The sequence below is a fragment of the Neolamprologus multifasciatus genome, chromosome 7 (genome assembly GCF_963576455.1).
Source record: "Neolamprologus multifasciatus chromosome 7, fNeoMul1.2, whole genome shotgun sequence".
Classification (NCBI taxonomy): domain Eukaryota; kingdom Metazoa; phylum Chordata; class Actinopteri; order Cichliformes; family Cichlidae; genus Neolamprologus; species Neolamprologus multifasciatus.
In genome coordinates, this window is record NC_140445.1 from 28,100,750 (window position 1) to 28,121,912 (window position 21,163).

General features: G+C 39.5%; 1 protein-coding gene across 3 annotated transcripts in view; it reads left to right on the top strand.

Annotated features, from left to right (window-relative positions):
• The window catches only part of strbp (spermatid perinuclear RNA binding protein), a 94,517-nt gene extending 76,005 nt beyond the window's left edge, over window positions 1–18,512 (top strand). For 2 of the 3 annotated variants that reach the window (XM_085168810.1, XM_085168809.1), the window contains exons 10-19: window positions 1,282–1,379; window positions 2,626–2,731; window positions 3,428–3,511; window positions 4,006–4,214; window positions 5,688–5,831; window positions 6,091–6,225; window positions 7,012–7,152; window positions 7,630–7,759; window positions 8,465–8,518; window positions 13,758–18,512. In XM_085168810.1, the coding sequence (XP_085024936.1) occupies window positions 1,282–1,379; window positions 2,626–2,731; window positions 3,428–3,511; window positions 4,006–4,214; window positions 5,688–5,831; window positions 6,091–6,225; window positions 7,012–7,152; window positions 7,630–7,759; window positions 8,465–8,518; window positions 13,758–13,852 (1,196 nt within the window). In that variant the 3' untranslated portion in view covers window positions 13,853–18,512. The other variant, XM_085168812.1, reaches the window with a different exon arrangement.
• Window positions 18,513–21,163: the final 2,651 nt, after the last annotated feature.

The window sequence follows — 21,163 nt, forward strand, 5'->3', positions numbered from 1 at the left end:
GTATGACAGTGTGAACAGCACAAATCCGATATTTTCTAATCCGACCTGGGTCACTTTCGTATGTGGTACTGAATCCGATACATATCCGATGTTTCAGAAAGCGACTGCTGTGTGAATGATCAAGTCGCATTAAATCCGTCTTTTACGTCACTGACACAAGACAGACGCCAATTACCAGCGCCCGAGAAGCGCCCGAGAAGACATCGTGAACGCTTCCTGGCCATCCAGTGTAGATGTTAGAGAAACTGTTGGGAAGACAACGTTGGAGAAACGTGAACATGTTATTTGTACTGTATAATCTGCAGATTCTGACAGAAATCTGCAACTATCCTTTGAAGCACCGCTCCTCTCTAAAACAGCAATAAGGATAATTATTAGGCCAAATGTAAATAACAAAATAACTTTATAACTTAAGCCAAAATTGGGAAACGTAAAGTCCGAAACAAGTCTTTATATTAAGGCCATCAGTCAAACAATACTGTTTGGTCTGGGTCTAAACAGAGCACGTTGTGTGTGAAGTCTTCTTTTGCGCATGCGGGCCGCTTTGAGGGTTCACACTAGAGCACGTTTGCTGTCACAAAAATCGGATTTGATTAAAAAATTGGAATTGAACATTAAGTCCTGCAGTGTGAACGTGGCCTTAGTGACTGCAAAGATTTGAGTAGATGAGGATGTATTTTCATACAGTTTTCTGGCATTTCTTACGAGGAGAGCTAAATAAAGTTCTTTGTGGGTAGATGAGGAGATATATCACAGCTCTGCTTGACACATTTTTGAGCTGTTTTTAAGAGAGGTCGAGACATTATAAATGACCCAGCAGAGCACAGCTGTCTGTAGCAGGTCATCATTATGGAAGCATCTTAATTAGAGCTAGCTTAATGGCTTCTTTGCAAAGTGTTCTGCATCACTGGGTAAAATTGTCTTTGAATAAAGCTAATTTACTTTGGATTGAAAACCAGTGTTCTCCTCTCGGACTGGTGCTTTTCAAGTGCCTACTTTGAAGGACTGAAAGGAGCTATTTAAAAGTGGAAGAGTGGAAGTTTAACAAACTGCAAATAAAAAATAACCCATTTTAATTCAAAGGGAAATGTATGCCACACTAGAAGGTGAATGTTTATTTACCTACAAGATGTTTTTCTCCATTCATTTTAATTCTCAAGATTTTCACTGTCTCTTTTAAAGTCAAGCCCAATTAAATGCTGCTGAGCTGCACCGTCGGCACAGAAAGTGACAATGACTGACTTAGCATGTCTGTGTGTCATCTACTGTCACTTCCCCCAGGAGGCCCAGGTTTACACGACCCGTGTGAGAAAGAGCCAACAAACACACTCGCCAGCATGACTGACCAGCAGGCTGAGGACATTACCTTCAGTGCACAGGTACACACGTACAATGTAGTTTAACTATGGCATTGCTATCACCCAGTGCTTCTTGCCCTGAGCTGGCAGTGTGTGGGAATCACTCAGCAATATGCCCATTAGCAAGACAGGAAGACCTCATTGCTGCCCCAACCACTCATTCTGCGAGCACACACACACACACTTACATTCAGTCACCAGAAAGAGCTGTGTGGTGCCGCATTTTAATGATTGGTGTGGGAAGCTATTGCCATTGCAAGCCATAAATCCATCTCTGACACCTCGAGGACAGTATTTATGCGCGTGTGGTATTTGTGTGTGTGTATGTGTGCGTGTGCCGTCATGTCCTTTGACACACACACTCGAGTGAGCAGGGCTGCCTCTGAGCCTCGTGGCTTAGTGAATCTTGCCGTCCATTTCCTTTTGAAGGCAGCCTGGACGAGGCTGGAATGTCAATGGGGATAATTGCATTGGAGCAGATACAAGAGCAGATAGGAGAGAGGGAGCTGTTCTGTCAATGAGCTGCACCAGGTGTCATTAATATCTGAGACACTCTACCCCCCTAATAGATTTATATTAGCAGAGTCTCTATGTGCCATTTGGTTATCTGTTTGTGTAGAATGGGGATGCATGTAAGACACTGAGCATGATAAGTTAACATAAAGACAAATGAGTCATTATGGCTGAATTTGGGTACAGTTTTGGTGCTGTGTGGTGCAAGATAAGAAAGTGTTTTGAGGTTTTTTTTAAATTGTATATTTAGAAGTTTGCCCATGCATTATCCAGCTTTATACTCCTATGTATTGCAGATTCACTTAAGTACAAAATGTCCATTGTTGTTTAAGTTAATTTTCTTGAGGTTAAGATTGTTGCATCAGCAGAATATGTGACTCCTCAACGGAACAGTTCTTCTGTGTCAGATATTCAGGATATAGCAAACAGCACAGACGTGCTGTGAGTTATCACAGTGTAAAGAGTGAAGGAGCTTCTTACATGTGTTTATCGACTCTAGGCTGTACATAAATTAAACATTGTAGGATATTTTGACTCTCTTTATTTAGACTTAAAGAGTAACTCCACCAGTTGCATCCTTTTTAATGTTTTATACTGTTTTTAAAATAATTTAATAAATTTTTATAATGCTAGTAAACATCTTGAATACTGCACGCTGTGCCTCTGTTGACATCCAATCTGTCTCGGTTCAAATGCATTTCTCAGCCTTCATCATCTTTCTTTTTGTGTATGGTGTGTGATTTGTGTTCAACAGCATGCTCTCAGGCTCATGGCGTTCGGACAGATCTACAAGGTGTTAGAGATGGAGCCTCTTCCCTCAAATAAACCATCGCAGAAATATCCGTGGTCTGATAAAGAAGGTGTGTACCTTTTTTTATTCCCTATTGCTGCTCTGCCTGCCCATCCAGTTCTAGATCAGACAAGGCCTTGGCTGTCTTCTCACACTTGTCATGACCTTTCTGGGTGTATTATGTGTTTTCTATGCACTTCTGTAGCACTGCCAGCATCATCAGAAAGGCTGACATATTAATCATAATAAAACTAGCTTCAGTGATGTAGGTATGTTATATACATTTTTTTCTCAGTTTTTTTTACTGACCCTGTCTCCAGTGCCACACTAAGGATTTTAGCTTTAGTGAAATTGCTTTAGGTTGTGCATTCTTTCTGCAGGAAAAAGAGAGACTCACAGAAATCTCATAAGATCTTGAGCTGGCACATAGCCAAAGTGACTTTTGTGGAAAATCGAATCGGGCCTTTTGAAATTTTGATGCTGACATGGAAAAAGCATTTATGGATTAAGGTGCACGTAGGGCACGATCTGGTATGTCTTCCTCATTGTTTGACTGTTTGTTGGTCTGCCTGTCGGCTCTGTTTATCTTCTCTGTGTGTTCATCCGTCCTGTGCTTGTTCTCTTGCATCGTTTGTTCTCTGTGACAATGCCTTTGTGTGTTTTTGTCATACACAAGTGCCACATGTGTGAGTTGACATAGACATCTCTTGTAGTTAGTGATTGATTAGTAATTCTCTCTGTGTTTATCTGTGTCTCTTGATTTTAGGGTTAGGTTTGAAGAGGCCATATGATGATGGAGCAATGGATGACAAGGACCTCATCAAGAAGATGAAGAGGAATCTAAGAAAAGGTACAAGGAGGAAGACAAATCTAATATTGTAGTCTGCTTGTTATATTTTAAAGCCTAACGGTGCATATGATTCAAAGTATGTTCTTTCATCATTCGATTTTCATGATTTTATCTACTGAGAAGCCTCACTTATCTTCACCTTGTCTCTCTTTTGCTGCTCCCTTCCTCTCTTTTTCATTCCTCCGAGACACATCGATGCTATTGATTGTTGACATTTTAGTAGGCCACCCAACCATTCCTAGCATTTTCTTTGTACAAGGAGAAGATGAACCACAGCTAATCGAGGCAAAGAGGCATTTCTATATATTGGCAAAAAGGAGGAAAGTGATTAAAGGCACCTTTATTCCTCATAAAAACAACTTGGCAGAATGCTGAAAAACATTACAAATTACCCTGATTTTTCTCTACTCTAACTTTTGCATTACAGTTATTAAATGTACCCCGGTTTGCTTTATGTCTTACTATTACTCTCTCTTACCTGTTTTTGGCCTTAGTCCTGGACAGTAAAGCCATAGACTCCAACCAACCAATGAACGCCCTGATGCGGCTGAACCAGATCCGGCCAGGGCTACAGTACCGCCTGCTGTCCCAGTCAGGGCCGGTTCATGCTCCAGTCTTCACCATGTCTGTGGACCTAGATGGAACAGTTTACGAAGCCTCTGGATCCTCTAAGAAGACTGCAAAGCTTCACGTTGCAGTCAAGGTAAGCTTGATTTCTGTGTTTGATTACATTTGTGTCTTTATGTTTTTTAAACATGGTTGGTTAGAAATGTAGCCTCACAGCAAGAAGGGTCTGAGTTCAACTTGCTGGCTGCTGTCTTTCTCTTTAGCAGTTGCATGGCCACAGGTGTGAATGTGAGCGCGGGGGATGTCTATATCTCTATATGTTAACCCTGTGGCAGACTGGCATTGTGTCTAAGGTGCATCCCTCCTCCCACCACATGCCAGCTGGAATAGGCTCCAGCATCACCACTAGGAAGAAAATGGATGGATAAAATAACATATAGAGAACAGTAAAAAATAGTCTTAATAATTTCTAATGCCTCTCGCGGTTGCTGTGACCTAATGTCTGACATAAGCATTCACTTGGACTCAAGGATGAACTGGCTAAAGGTCACTGTGACCTCAAAATTGCCACTCAACAACACCTTTGCCATTATTCAGTTCCATAACTGAGGAGCAGAAGATTTAGATTGTGAACACATTTTACATTTGATCAAATGCTGAAATAGTGACACTAATTTTTGGGGACCACCTATTCAAGTCTTCAGGCCACATGTCATATGAGTCTGGACGAGCACAGATTTAAACTCCAACTTGGCAGGTTGGCAGTAGCCTGAGGCCTCAAGGTGGTAATTTCAGTTGGCTCCCTGAAAAATTTCAGAAGTTCCAGCTGACGCCAAACCTGTATGGCTACAAATATGTTTTTGCCTACATATACCTGCTGATGTGTTTGTGTGTGCGAGGAAAGATGGAGGTGGGCAAATCCATGTAATCCCAAAGTGGTTGTGAACAAAGAGGCTCTCCAGAGCACCGAGCTGGGATAATCCGCTGTCCGCTCCATTCCCATAAAAGGCTCTTTCTCCCCACCTCTCCTTCTTTTCTGTTCTCCTTCTTGCTCACTTCCTTTCTCTCATGTGCTCACCTTTTGATCTCTCTTTTTCGCCTTCAGTTTCTTTACCTCCTGCTCCCGCTCTCTCGCATATATTCTTACTATAGGGGCTGGTTGAGCAGCTGTGACACAATCAACGTCCTTCCCTCCCTTCTCCTCTCCCTGTCTGTGTGCTGCTGTCTTGTCAAGGACTTACATTAAAGTGATATGATACTCAAATCAGCTAACCATTGTACAGCTGAGCCATTAATACTGCAGTATTCCTGCCTCAAGAAGAAAGTTGAAATAGATTCTCAGCATGCTTCTTTAATTCAATCTTTTTTGCCTGATTACACTAATGCAGTCTTCTCAGAATGAAGTGATCTGACGTAAAGGAACATAAGTGAGTTCATCAGAAATCATGTTCATATTGCAAAAGCAATGTAAGATTGTTTGATTAGTCACATTAAAGGTTTTATTTTTTATTTTGTTGCTTTAATGCATATTAGCTCTTTTAGGTGTCTTTTCCTGCCTTTTTCCTTCCTTTCCTACCTTTATTTTTACTTCCTTGCCTTCGATCTCAAGGTTCTCCAGGCAATGGGCTACCCGACTGGATTTGACTCAGACCTGGACCCCATGAGTTCAGACGAGAAGTCGGACAGTGAGGGGAAGAGCGAGACCACTAGCAATAACCCAACACACTCCTCGGACAGTTCCAACACACTTGAGGTAGGGAATGAGAAGTGTGTGTCAACAAATGAAAGCACACGCTTAGTTCAAATGCTTTTTTTTAATCTGGTAAAATTTGATTTGATTTGAGCTACTGAAGCATAATAGGAAGTCAGTGTGGTTTAACATGAAACTCACCTAAATCACTGACATTTTCATACCATGCGTCATCTCCCATGTTAACTGTCATATTTGTTATTTTATAAATAAATGAACCCATTTTTAAATTAAGTTACTTTAATACCTTTTCACTCTCCAGGTGCGAACTCAGGGTCCCATACTGACAGCGAGTGGAAAGAATCCTGTCATGGAGCTAAACGAGAAGAGAAGAGGCCTCAAATATGAGCTCATCTCTGAGAGTGGAGGCAGCCACGACAAACGCTTTGTTATGGAGGTGAGAGAAAAATGTTTTTGTTACGGATCTTGTCAAAAGCAAAAGTTTAAAAAAAAAGAAGTTGCCTTTGAACATTGCCTGCTTTTTCAGTCATTTTCAGTCAGTCCAGTTTTATAAATCCATATATAGTTGTATCTATATATATGCACTAGCCTTATGGCATATGGGTTGTCTGCTCAACCCAGTAAGGAATGCCGGTGTCCCAGGTCAGGCTGTGTTAAAAAAAATGTGGTCATACCAAATATTGGCTTTCATCTTGTTAGAATTGTAAAAATTCAGTTTTTACCATATATATTATATTTCTATTTGTGTTTGCACGTTTCAATAAATCAGTGCACTTATTTCCTATCAAAATACATGTATAAAGAAATTAGGTCTCAAGCCTTGTGCGCAGTATTGTACACAACCAGAAACAGGCTCATCACCCGGTAGAGTCAGTGGGGTGGTTTGTTTTCCGACATGCCTGGTTGCTCCATCGCTCTGCTGATTGATTAGCAGGCCTGCTTGACAGCAGGGCATCCTTAAACAAGCCGTCCTGTTCAGCAAGACTCGCTGACTGACTCACTGATGACTTCAAAAAACGTTGCCTTTGGCCCACATTGTGCGATTTTTAGCTCTAACAGATTTGTACTATAAAAAGTGTGAATACCCATAGAAAGACCTACATCAATAAAATAAGAGAGAATTAATTGTTAATAAATCACTACAGGTCCAAAATGTAGTATGTTTCTTTTGTTTTTCCCTAAGCATAAAACACATTTCTGTGAATATTTGTGTGCATGTTAGGTGGAGGTCGACGGGCAGAAATTTCGTGGGGCAGGCCCCAACAAAAAGGTAGCAAAGGCCAGCGCTGCCCTAGCAGCTCTGGAAAAACTCTTCTCTGGTCCCAACGCAGCTGCAAACAAGAAGAAGAAGTTATTGCCTCAAGTAAGGAGAGACACACTCATGCAGCACAACCCTGACACAGAAGTCCCCGATTAACTCTGTAGCATGTGCATTTACACTGAAATAACAATAAACTATTAAACCAGTCTTTCTGTCCTATTTTGCATTACTGTTATACTCTATTTCTGATCAAAAAGCAGTTGGAGAGTTTGCCCAATGTGTTCCTCTATCAGTAATCAATAACACTTTGTTTAGACTGATTTAACAAGTTTAACAGATCAGTACTTTTATGAGATCACCCCTCTTCCGCTTGTCAATAACGCTATTTCCCATATAGATCTGTAAAAAATTAGACCCAAATGCATTAGAACATTGTCATTGTTACATGCATGTTTGATTTGATATGTTCTTACAGTGCCACTACATTCATGTGGTTCAAACACACATCTATCTAGCTTTTTGGCCAGCTTCTGATCTTGGCATTGTGATTGTTAATATGTGTACTCTGCCTGTGTTCAGACCAAAGGAGCACTGGCAGCAGCAGCAGCAGCCTCAGCAGTAGCAGCTCAGGTTGCCAGAGGAAGAGGAAGAGCGGCCCTAGCAAGAGGAGCCTTCGTCAGTGCAGCTGCACCTGGATATGTCACTCCAGGTAGTGAAGGGATTTTGTGTCTTGTTATGTGACAAAAGAAAAAGTCACCAGTTTGCAACACTGTAAATGTTGCATTTGTTGTTTTTAGATAATCAATAATACACAGCTAGCACACTTAACATTTTGCATCTTAATCTTAATTTTTCTTCTTCGAAAAATGCACATCAAATTATACTGGACATGGTTTTTAACTCAAATCTCTGTTCCCAAGCTTGCCGATTTCCCATTTTACCACTGTACAGAATTTCTTGGCTAAACTGTATTTTATATTATATTTTTTATTTGACATGACAGTTTCTGCAGATCTGGCATTTTCTTTTTTTCTTGGCCTTAAAATTCTGACATTTTCCTCTGCTTTAGGCCGCTTACTTATTTTCCTGTGGTTAAAAAAAACCCATGCATTTCCCTGTAGCTGTATTGCAAAATATCACAAATACCCTACAATCACCTATAGAAAAGGGGATAGCAGTAATTTGTTGAGAGCAGATAAACTGTGTAGCATAAAAACCACTGCAAGATTTATCTTCATTATGCTTGAGGAGTACAGCATCTACTTAGGTCTCATACTTTAAACCCATAGCTGTCTGCTAGAATTCAAAGTGGCCAAAATAATCATCTGAAGTTACACAAAAGCTGAAATGTGTGTTAGTTTTGGATTTAACAAGTGCAGAATTGAATTAGACCTTGTAACCTCTTTCCCAACAGGCTTTGGGACACCGTATGGCTACAGCCCTGCTGCAGCAGCTGCTCCTGCGTACGGTACGTGCCTCTTCGCGTCCACTCCTCATCAGCTCAAGCCTCCTTTTTCCATCTGTAACCTCCCTCCATATCTCTCTCTCTCTCTCTCTAGCCATTTGTGGGTAAATTAATGAATCTTCAGTAGGTTTACACTTACAGCCCTTGTCCTCGACTGCTTTTTATATCCATTTCTTCTCTTTTCTCAAAATGATTTTAAAATCTTGACCCTTTAAGATCCAAGTTTTAGCATTTAACATTTAATCTCTTTGTTGTCTTTGTACAATCAGATCTGTGCTTTGGCTAATTGTCCACTCAGTCCTTATGTGTTAATCTGCCTGTTGCCTCTTACACCCTCATCTCTTATGGTTGGACTGCTGCTCTATCAGCACAGAGTGCTGTCGTCTGTTTCAGGCTTTCATCTAAAATCATCCAAAAAACAATCCTGATTGTGTTTATATCAACACATCTTCCGGCATTGCCTTCAAATAGTTTAAATGCAAAAGAGTAGAAAACTATAAAAAATATTTGAATAGTTACCTTGTTTCTTGACTTTTATTAACCTTTTATTAACCTGAGCCCTGTTCATAGAGCCATCATCCACATTTCTGTTTAGATTAGCAGAAGGAATAGAACGAGTTCCAATTTTTTTTTTTTGCCAGTACTTTTAAGATACACACCAGCTTTCCATCAGTAGGACTGCTGCTACACTGTTTTCTTGTTCTCAGGACATAATATATACTTATACTTGACCTTTAATAGCATAGGTATTGGCGAAAAACCCACTCCATACACATATTTACCTCAACAGAGTGAGTCCTGTGCAGTGGGACTTTACATGTAGTACTAGGAGGCCTCGCCGTCCATCTTACAGCCTAGTTTGAAAGGGTCTTATGTGCTAGAAGAAACTACCTTGAGGGCCCCAGGCAGATTTGTAACAACCCCCTGAGAACCCAACATCCCTGAAAATGAAATCCACCTCAGTTATATGTTTATGAAAGCTGGAACCCAGTGTTAGTTCCCAGGCAGTTTCAACTCGGTTTTTTTACATGTTAGTGCAACACCTTTCCTTGCTAAAATAGTCTGCCTTTGCTGGCGTTTTCAAATAGTTATTGTTTACCAAAACAATACATCAGTAGCTGGCCTCATACTAAGCAACTGAAAAACAGTAGTGTATAACTAGGCTATTAAATGCCCTGCATGTTCTGTGGAAGCACATAAATTGCTGCATATTGTGTGCACCTTTGACCTGTTACTCATCCGAACATGTCACGTATCCTGGCTTGTATAACTAGTCCTGACCTTGAACTTACTCTGCACCTTCCCACAAGTAAGTAGGAAGTTCAGTGGAGATTAAAAATATGCATTGAACTAGATAAAAATATAGACACGAAATGTTTCATCCACACAATTTGCAACAGCACAACGTTTGATGTCTCTTTAGTGTTTTGGTCTCTATCTCTGCACTTGTATTCTGGGACCCTGAAAAAAATAGCTCTGCAAGAATAACAGGTAAAAAAAATAAAAAGCAACTTTTGGCTGCTCACTTATTCGCAGGGGGTCGCCACAGCAGGTAGCTCTGCGTGTTTGATTTGGCAGATTTTTACGCCGGATGACCTTCCTGACGCAACCCCAAAGTCACTTGTGTCTCCTCGCTGTTCAAAAATATTTCCCTTCTAACAGGCCTTGATGCAGCCTGATAGTGTAGCTCCACTCAATCTAAGGCCACACTTACTTTAGGCCATCTATCTTCTGATTATTCCATAAGCTGTTAGATTTATTACTACAGTGTCAGTTACGGAACAATGCAAGCACCAGCTTCTGATTCATTACCTATTTTTCAATTGATTCTTTCTCTTTATTTTACCCCTTCATTCCTAATTTTAAAGCCTTGATCATCATTATTAACATTAGCAGTGCACACACTAGTGTGATTGTTGCGATCAAGAGCAATTATCGGATTATTCACACTGATTAAACCATTTTTTAAAAAATTCTAGTGCAACCTGGCGTAATTATTACTGCCTTTACAATCTAGAAAAAAATCTAGGAAAATCCAGTCTGATTGTCTAAAGGCCCTGCTGGTCACCATATTCCAAATCATAATAAATAACAGGATTGTGGAATCATGTGGAATGCTTTTAAATTGACTCAAATAGACCAAATTAACAGAATTAAAATTAAACTTTAGCTTTTCTTTTTAACTCCCGCTTTGTCTTCTGTGGGAAACCACTAATAAAGGCTGTCACCTCGTGTGCATACATTCCTGCTTTTTCTCACGCAGTTACACTTCTACCTCTGGGAACCTGCTTGTCTAGTGTGACGGGTATTTGATGGACATGCTCTTAGCATAGTGAGCATTGGTTATTTGTTCCCCAGAACTCATGCAGAGCTATGCTCTTCTCATGTCTCCCCTCTAGGTTTGCCCAAGAGAATGCTTCTGTTGCCTGTCATGAAAGTGCCCGCCTACCCCGTCCCCCACTACCACTTCTTTTAGCATAAGAGACACGCCATACCAAAATGCACCTAGGTTTTCTGTAGAAGGGAGACAGGTTTTTTTTTCTTTTTCTTTTTTACAGTATGACGAAGGGGAAAGGATTAAGGACTTGAGCTGAAGATTTGTAAAAGTGCTTTTTTGCTTATTTTATATTGTTTTTGGTTCCAAAAACTTTTATGAATATTAAAAACCCTGCAGGTTTTAAGTTCTTAAGATATAAAAACATTTAAAAACTTGAAGGATTTGTACTGTGAATTGTTACCTCATTCTATGAGTCTAAATAGTAATATATCTATCGATCCATATTTATATATATATATATATATATATATATATATATATATATATATATATATATATATATATACGTATATATATAGCCTTTTGTTATTTTGTTCTTTCCTTGCTAAAGACGATGATATCCTTTGCAATATGACACACACATTACACATATTCTGTGTACAAAGAAAATAATGTGAGTGGTGTGAAAGATGTATAGGAATAAATCATCAATGCTGCAAAATAAAGTTTATCTTCAATAAAAGCTGAACAGCTCCTGTTGTATATCTCATTTAAAGGCTTTCAGCCACGAAGGAACTTAATAGAGTAGCACCTTCCTCTTTGGTTCTGTTTGGACTGAATTTGTACTTATGTCACCTAACGTAGACAGATTTACCTATCTTTTTTCAAACCTGCAAATAGTACTATAAAACCTACACTATTAAACCTATAAATAGTACTAGTACTGTTAATATTCCAAGCTCATGCATTTGCAAATATTGAATTTCAGTACCTCGTCACCTCTCAATTCATCTCTTTGACCTTCAGCTTAAAGATTACTCAGAGAAAAAGACAAAGACGACAAATGATGAATTTAGAACGCCCTTGTTAGATCCTCCATCTTGCATTCAGCTGCACGATCTCATTACTGCATGTGGAATTAATATTCGGCAGGTTTCCCGCAGCTCTCAGAGTTAACGCCTACAGTATTGCATTTGTTGTAATGTGAGCTAACGGCAGTCTTTTGCAACAGAAGAATACTGACATTGCTTAAGAGGACCTCACTAGCATAAATCATCCTACAAATAATAAACTTAATATGTTCTGCACAGACATTTAAATCAGTGTTTTTCATCTTTGCCTGACATTCGAGTTGTAGCTCCATCAAAAATTCATGTTGATCACAGACATTTACATAATCAAAAGCATGCAAATGAAATCATACTTCACCGTTAGCATTTTCATGTTGTTGTTTCATAATTTTCAGTGTCATTGTCAGTATGGTTTTTTGTGTTTGCTCTTTTTTTTTTCCTCAATGCTAAGCACCAGCACCAATAATACCACTAAAACCTGGGCTTAAAACTATCCTCTGTAAGATGACTATAAAGAAAAAAACAGTCTTTACAAATAATAACTAAGAGGAAAATGGCTCAATGTAAATAGAGTGCAGTGAAGGTGAAACTCAAGCTTATTCCATCAACACACCAGTCAAAGAGTGCCAATCGAGTTCTGCACGTGGCCCTTCAACCACGTCTTGGTCATCCAACCAGCAAGTGATAACCACACCCCCCTTCGAGGACGTCTCCATGGTTACGGCTATGAGGCGCAGCCATTGGATGAGAGGACCCAATGTCTTGTCCAATGGTTGGTTGAGCTCCTCTGAGTTGTTTTAAAGCCCTTAAATAATCTCTGTCCTTCTGAGACCTTAACTTCAATCTTACACGATTGAACGCTATTACCACTTCTGCCATTTTGTGTTTGTTTGTTTTTTTCTCTTATTCTTTTTGTTCAGGTTGATATTATTTCAATGCATAAAAACCCAAAGACCCATAGAGAATATTTACTGGTTTTAATATTTAGGGAAATATGTTTTATGGCTTTGTTGCACTTTAAGCTGCATTAGTTTAGCATAAAGATTGTAAGCAGGGGAAAAGCTAGCCAAGCTAAGCTCAGGAGCTCGCATTGTAGAAATGTGGCTGAAATTAAAGCAGCAGAAACTAAATTATCATGATTTAGTGTCTTACTCTGTGCACCTTTACAGAGGTGCAGACAACCCTTTGAGTCTGGTTGCAGGGTGGTGCCACCAAGGATCAGGCTTGGTCTTGGACTGCGCAGCCTGAATTAAAAGCTTGGGTTCTTTGTTGTGTTCCCCGAGCCTTTCCTCAGCAGTTTTTGCTGTGTAATAAGGCACATTGTCTATTGTCCTATCACGATGGTCCGACCCAGTGAGACAGACCTTTAACTAGACACTTCTTTTAATGTTCTGACTGGAAAATGTACATTTCTTCTAAAGCAACCAGTTTTCTTCTGAAAAATCAGCTCCACAGCCACGAGAGGTATTACAGATCCCAATAACACAATTTAGCACAGTGTGTTAAATAAACTAAAAGTGCAACTATTAGTCTTCCTGGTGCCCCTAGATGGATTTTATTATTTTTGGACAGAGAGAGGCTCGCTGTTTCCCCCTGTTTCTAGTATTTTTTCTAAACTAAGTGTCCTTTGGATGCATCTTCATATTCATTAGACAAGCGGCATTGATCTTCTCATCTTCTTATATTCCAAAAAAGCCATTAAGAATATTTCCCAAAGTGTTTTGAATATTGCTTTAATTTAATATACAGGACATTTCTACACACATTTCTACATTCTGCGCTATTTTAAATACACTCATATAGTTAATATACTTATATACCACTTTTAAAAAGTGTTTTAAAAAAGTGTACTAATTAATCAATCGTCCTTTTTCTCTGATCTTCATCACTGCAGGTGGTCTATTTATTGACAATCCTTTCTACCAGCCACGCACCATTGCTCCTTTTATCATTCATCTGGGTCCACAGGATCTCTTCTCTGACTTCTAGAGGCAGCACATTGTTGGAGGCGCTCTTCACACTTACCTGGCTGCACACATGCCCATCTGTTTCTCCGTCTAATGCGGGCTGCCTTTGAATCCCAGCTGATGGATTCACACATTCAGAACGGTTTCAGTTTGATCAGTCTACTGACGAAACTTTCTTCCTGAGAAAAAAAGAAAAGGCAGAAACTATCTGAACCATCGACCGAGAGGCACAAAGCACCTCTTTCTGTTTCCTCGTCTCTTCACCCAGATCATCTCCTCAGAGGAGAGCGACTTTACAACAAGCAATACTCGGATTTTACGAGATACGTTCAGCTGTGACTGTGCAGGGCTGGGCTGGTCTTTCTTATAGCAATACACCTGAACTCCTCTCTTTGAGCTTACTTACTTACTTGAGAAGATGTGAATGTCCAACAAAGTTTTACCCAACGCAGCATTGCAATAGCTTATTTTGATTGTATATTCAATGTATGTGTGCGTGTGGCTATAATATAACACATATATACACACACACATATATGTATGGTGTATTTCTATAACAACGTGTTGACAATATTAGTATATGATGATGTATTTATGTAAATACTCTATAAAATATAACTATTGTTGTTATAAATTATTTTAGAATTATAAAGTGTAATGTAACTGTAATATCACAGTATAGCTTTCTTCCAATTTTATATACACTGAGCAATTGAAGCTAGTTCTAGGAGAGGCAATATTATCTTTGGTATTCCTATAACCTGTGCTGTTAGAATAATAATGCTTCCTTCTTTCCTTCCTTCCTACTTTTCCTCTATCTTTGATGTCTTTCTGAGCCTTTCTGAGCACGCTCTCTGCTGCCCGAGGTTTGTTTACACTGCCCGGACCAGAGGTGCTCGCTACTGAACACACTTATAACCACACACTGACACACAGACAAACGCACACTATTCCTGTCAGAAAGCACATTTTCTATAGTCTCATTGCTGGCAGGGAATACTGTTGTTACAGTATGTGTATGCTTGGATGTACACGCTCCTCCCTCTTCCATTAATGGACACACCACCACCTCGGCACAGATCACACATCAGCTCCGTCCCGCAAGCCTTATAGGGACCAAAAGCACAGCTCACTGGCACTTCACTGTTTCTTCTTTCTGCAGACACACACATTCACACACATTGTTTCCTCCAGCTCTCTGTGGCTGTTCTCTGCTGAAAGTTATGCTGCTGGTAGCGAAAACACATTAGCATCTTACAGGTTGGGAAAGATACAATACAAATTAATATTTGGGACAGTTTTTTCACACAATGTGATTTGGGTCATCAGGAGTTTGGACTGAGAATGCAGTTTAATCATCGTTGTACATGAACGTAGTTAGTAGTGTCAAAGCTGTCTTTGGCCTCATGTTACCTTACCTGAAAATAATTTAAGTATCAGATTCGCATTTGGTGTTCAGCTCAGTTGTATAAGGGAAGAAAAAGTTCAATCTGTGGATACGGTCATAGCCATGTGTCTCTAAATATTGAGGCTAAGATGACCAGGTCAATGACCACAAACTTTTGACATAATTCTACAGTAAAGGAAGGCAAATTAGCTTTTCATGTCATCCCAAAATTTTGAGTAGTTGATTGTGTAGTACTACTGTTATAGCACAATTTATGTCATAAAGTTACTGGCAGTTTAGGTAACTGTAAATTCTAAAGCAGTTCATTCAGATTCTGTGTGGATTTGATTTTGTGGCATCAAATTAAGCACAATCCATCCAGATCAGCTGATATCAGTGCCAGCCCACGTCTGCTGGTTATACACAGCCAAGTGGTTAATCTCATGTAAACTTCACTGTTTGAGGCTGTAGTCACTCAGACCTAGAGACTGGTAAATGACCCCGTGGCTTATGGTTGCTTTGGTTGCAGATGAACCTATCCCCTTTTTCACTTTACGTGACACTTACTTCATGTTCACTACCGCTTGGACAGCAGTCGGTTGAGTGTTTGCGGACAAATCTGCTTCTGCACGCAAATTATGGGCAACCTGTTAGTGACGAATTAAAAGGAGGTTTTCAGTACATCACTCTGTCTGTGATCGATTTCACCAGGCAGTGGTCGTCAACCATTCACTCAATACACACGTTTCCCTATCTATGGAAGGTTGCCTGTCTCTAGGCTTGTGTGGCTTGTGCACCTCTGCAGGCCACTTTGCAAACCACTTTCACCCCCAAACCACATTTCATCATGTATCTGACTTAATTAGTGTGTATGTTCGATAGTTTAAGACTTTTCATTGATGGCTGATCTGTACAAGGAATCTTGCCCACAACACAAAATGTAAATCGCCGTTGCTGTGCATGATGTTTGGGGTTTTTTTGGTTTCTCACATGGTTTTGAAGGTTTTTTTTATCGCTGTTCTTTCTTATTTTTAACCTTTAGTAGAACCAGTCAGCAGAAGCTACAAAATGTGCATCAAAAACCTTTGATTCTCCTCACATTCGCCTTGATCTGGGCGCAAGTTTGATCTCCTTTTTTTTTCTGCTGGCTTTGATTCAACAAAAAAAAAAGACATCTGAGAAAAAGCCGACAGACACAGCATGACTCTAAAGTCAGCGTTTCTAAACAATAAGCCGAATTAGAGTGAGATTTTGTGACATTACTACACTGAAAATGAAAAGAACTTTTTTGCAAGGATGGTGATAATTGTCGTGCGACTGAGAGGTCGAGTAGCAAAATGGAGGCTGTTGTGTACTTCCTGTTCCCATAATGTGTCTATAATCTGTAATATACAGTTATTAAGTCTTCAAACTTTCATTTACAGTTGTTTGAAATCCTAATGACAGCCTGGATTTACAAGAGTAAATATTACTGCTCTGACATGGAGCACAATTAAGTTAAGATGTCTCACACAAACTAGATCTCGGTTTATTAATTGACTGTGGGTCTGTGCTGTGAATGACTGTTTCTTGCTTTTCAATCTTTTTATAGTGGTTTTCCATTAAAGAAGAGAGCTGCTCTTGTTTGATCTCTAAACGTGTAGAATAAAGTTTAGAGCAGGCTTTGCTCTTACTTTTCATTTACATGTGGAATTCACGTGGAGGTGAATAACTTTGAGGTTAGCTGTGTGGAAACAGACCTCTGTCAGCTGAGAATTTCTTGCCCTCCTCCCTGCCCTGCCTTCATCTCCCCCTCTCTGCCCCTTTCTCACTCTCCAGATGGCCCACATTAATAAGGCAGACAGTCATACCTCAGTGAGCAACCTTTTCATTTCCCCTCAGACTGTACAGACACATTGGAGGAGTCACCCTGACTACTGACCCAGTCCTTTTAGTCTGTTGGCCGGACAACCGTATTCAGACGAAGGGTGGCGAGGTTGAGAGCACAGAGAAAGCGGGTCAGTCTAAACCTGGCACAGGCAGCTTGGCGGGAATGTGCAGGCAGTGGCTCCTCGTCAGCAGTATTTTTTATTTATTGGGGAGCTGCTGTCTCCTAAATGATACCACCATATCTAAAAGCATCAGTTTTCTTAGTAATCTAGTAAGGAGATGAGAAATCTGCTTGATGTTTCAGCTGAGAAAATATACTCTAAGTATCCAAGTTGTTTGGGGATTTAAAAGAAATTATCAAGAGAGAGAGAAAAATAAGAAGAAAGAGGAAAAAAATCAAAATATACTTAAATATAGTATATTGAGAGATTGAAGGGAGGCTGACTGATGAACTGACTAGATATCTTCCTCTTTTATTAGGTCAGTAACAAAACCAGCCGTACTCCACCAAAGTGTCTCAGAATAGAAAATATTTCAGTGACGTGTTTTTTCTGGAAACAAAAAAAAACAACACTTATGAGCGGCTTGAAAAGAAATGTGTGAATAATGTTTTAGAACATACTGGTTGTCTTTTCTGGATTCCAGTCCCACTGATGGATGTCATTACTACTCTAGTAGTCCCCAAGATCACTATAAACGAGTAAACAGCAGCACACAGACACATCCCTGTTATTCTACATCTACACTGCCTCTGGTGGGCGTTCAACAAAAACTACACCTGTAAATCTAAAAAGCACAAAAGACTCACGAGCAATACACTCACGCATTGTACTCAGGGCTACCTGACACGCACGTGTATGCAACAAGACAAACACACACACACAGAAGCACACATGTACTCAAATGTGTAAATATTTCAGCTTTTACCGACAATAACAGCCAAGCGCACTGAGTCGACATGACACTCTTTGCTCCATAGATTGAGTATTTGTGAACTATGTGAGTCACACAAGTGGTTGGACCTTGTTTGTACATTAGGATATGAGCCATGTATAGCTGAGAAAACACACCCACACCTGCTCCATTTATTAGTGCTTTATACTAGGCTGTCTGTAGCATTGCACATACATTGCTTTTTTGTTGAAATGGCAGTTACCTGTGTGATAAATTAAGCTATCAGAAGAAAAGAAGAAAGAGTGTTGTCTCCAAAAAGTGGCAACGCATGCAGGAGCTTTGAGTGTTTAAATTCTGAGATAGGTTCAATGGTTTAAGAGATCGGAGAGATTTTGCTCCCCGTTTATATCTGGAGATATAGCCATGTTTCCCAAAGGCCCCTCTTCTCCTCCTGCCAGGTCAAAAAGGAAAATGCATGAATGCCTTTGGAAAACAAGGAGGGTTTTTTTTTTTTTTTACTACACGGTGGGATTCATCTACACACCAAAGACTACGAAGCCTTTGCTGCACAAATCTGATCATCCTGCAGTCTCAGAAGTGAGAGATGTGATCTGTCTAGACAGTTATGAAATGTCAGGAAAGAAGGGGGAAAACGAATGCTCTCCTGTGTGTAAATCTGAAAGAAAACCTGTCTTGCTTACTCTTGCATTAGCACAGAAAGTTGGGGTTTAAATTTGGGGATCATGCTAAATTTGTCTGGAAGCAACGAGAGAAGTGCCGTAGGAAGACCCGGAAAGTCCATCCGCAAGTGATTCTGAAACTCTGCAGAGCTGCAGAAATAGATCCTGGATTATGTTTCCACTGCTTAGGCACAGACTAACTGCAGAACAGATCATTTTCTCTGGGTGTGTGCGTTTATGTCAGAGGGTGGGGCGATGGGGTATGTATTAACACACCCACATGCAGACGCATGCATACACACATACATATACAGCACTGCAGTCACATCAAGCATGTTGTTGCATACTTCCTGGGCATAATTCATGGATTGTTCACGTCCATCGTCCTCCTGATAAATGAAGTCTTTTGGTTGGGAATGTACGCAGTTGTTATGGTGATTGTAGAGTAGAATGTATTTACTCGTATAAAGAGTAAACTTGTTTTTTGTAGAGAAGCATATATACAGAATATATATGGATAAATACATATATATACATCTATATATCTTTTGAACTACTTCTGTGTAAGGGTTGTTTTGGGTGCATCTACGCTGTTAGGATTCATATTTCTTTTTCCCCTTTTTTTAATTTTTAATAATGATGTTTTGGCAAAAATAGCATCTCATGAGTGATGATTGTTTTCTTTTTCCTGTAAATATCTTCCTTTTTTTTTGTCTTTGACCAAAAGGGGAATAAAATACACCGTTTTATGATGCTGCCTATGAATTTATGAAGTGATATCTGCCCACAGAATCTATTTGTTCCATTAAATGATCAAAGTTACATTTTGTGAAACTCTACAAGGTTCTGCTTAACAGAGGCCACTGATAAAGAATGACAAGCGTGATTTGAACTCGCTGTATAGTTTGTTTTAATTAGTAGCAGCATTAACATCAGTGATGATCTGTGGTTGTCACTGTTCTTGACATACAGTAACCAATGCTTGATGAACTGAAAATAAAACTGAGAAAGTGCTAAAATCAATATCTGAGTATCTTTTTTTTAATTGTCTCACACTGATGCCTATCAAAAGGGCCTGACCATAAAATAGATCTAGATTTTTTTTTCCAAAATACAATACTGTGCAATAGTCTTGAGACAACATCATTTATTTGTATTTTGTTATGAACATGGGAAATGTGTACATCAAGGATGTCATACAGATTTTACATGGTGGGCCACGTACAGCTCACTTTGTTTCTACGTGGGACGGACCAGTGAACATTTCTGTCAGTGTTTAATCCCTCAGATGTCTGAATATAAGGTAAAGAAGTTCAACTGTAGTTTTTAGTTTTTCTACATAATTGTAAGAAATGTCTAAAATTACAGAAAAAAGCATTTTACTGAAATTCCTATAGAAGATCATTAAACAAACTGGGACTTTACTATCATTTAATTGCTTATCTGTTATTTAATTACTAGGTCTTTATCAATAGAAGCTGCAAAACAATTTAAAATTTGATATTGGACGTTGGCTGCCTTATGTTTCCTTCTCTGTCAAGATGAGCCCACACTGCTTCAATATTGTTGAGGTCCAGGCTCTGGAGAGGCCAATCTATTACTGATAGTTTCTATCCAGGTATGCTTTTTATTGTCTGTGTGTTTAGGATCTTTGTCATGCTGAAAAATGAAAGCAGTTTCAAGTCAGATGCTTTAAAGATGGCGGATCAAAGTCTGACGGTTTCTTTATGTCATGCCATAATGTCAGACTCAAGGTTATGGATAATAATTGGTAAGTTTGTCTAAGAGTTTCAGCACATAGTGGTTCATAAACATAAGCTGTCAGTCCTCTCTAAAGCAGTACTGCTTATGGCTGAGTCTGAGTATCCAGTGACATCTCCAGTAGTCAACACCATCAACGCACAGCCATGGCCGCCAATCATCCAACTCAGCAATAAGTGTCTATCCGTGCTGTTTCCTAAAAAAACAACAACAGAGAAAAACGACATGCCTTTTTCGTCTGACAGAAAGCAAAGAGCACAGCAAGGATGACGTCTAAACTCGCCAGACTATGACAGCCATCCTGACAAATTAAACCCTGCTCAGTATTAGTACATTGTGTCAATTGTGGTAGAATTAATGCATTAATTCAGGCTTAAAGTACAGTTTTATGGTATTATTTTCCCTTGAAAATGCAGACAGAGGTGTCAGAAATCTGAATAGGATGCTCCATTTGCATGCCAGCTTCCATTAACATGATAAAACCTTAATACAATGAAACAACTGTCTTCTATAAAGACTTGTTTTACAATGACTGCTCAGAAGTAGAGGAGGATGTACGTGATTAAAAATTAACTGAAGCAGAAACACCACAGTTTGAAACCTGGCTTTGTGCACGCTCGCTTATGTACACACTAATCTGGAAAACTAATAAGACTCAATATAATACCAGAGTCATCTGTATGCTAGGTGCAGACACTGTGGGGTAATAAATGACCTTGGACTGCCGACAACTTTTTGGGAT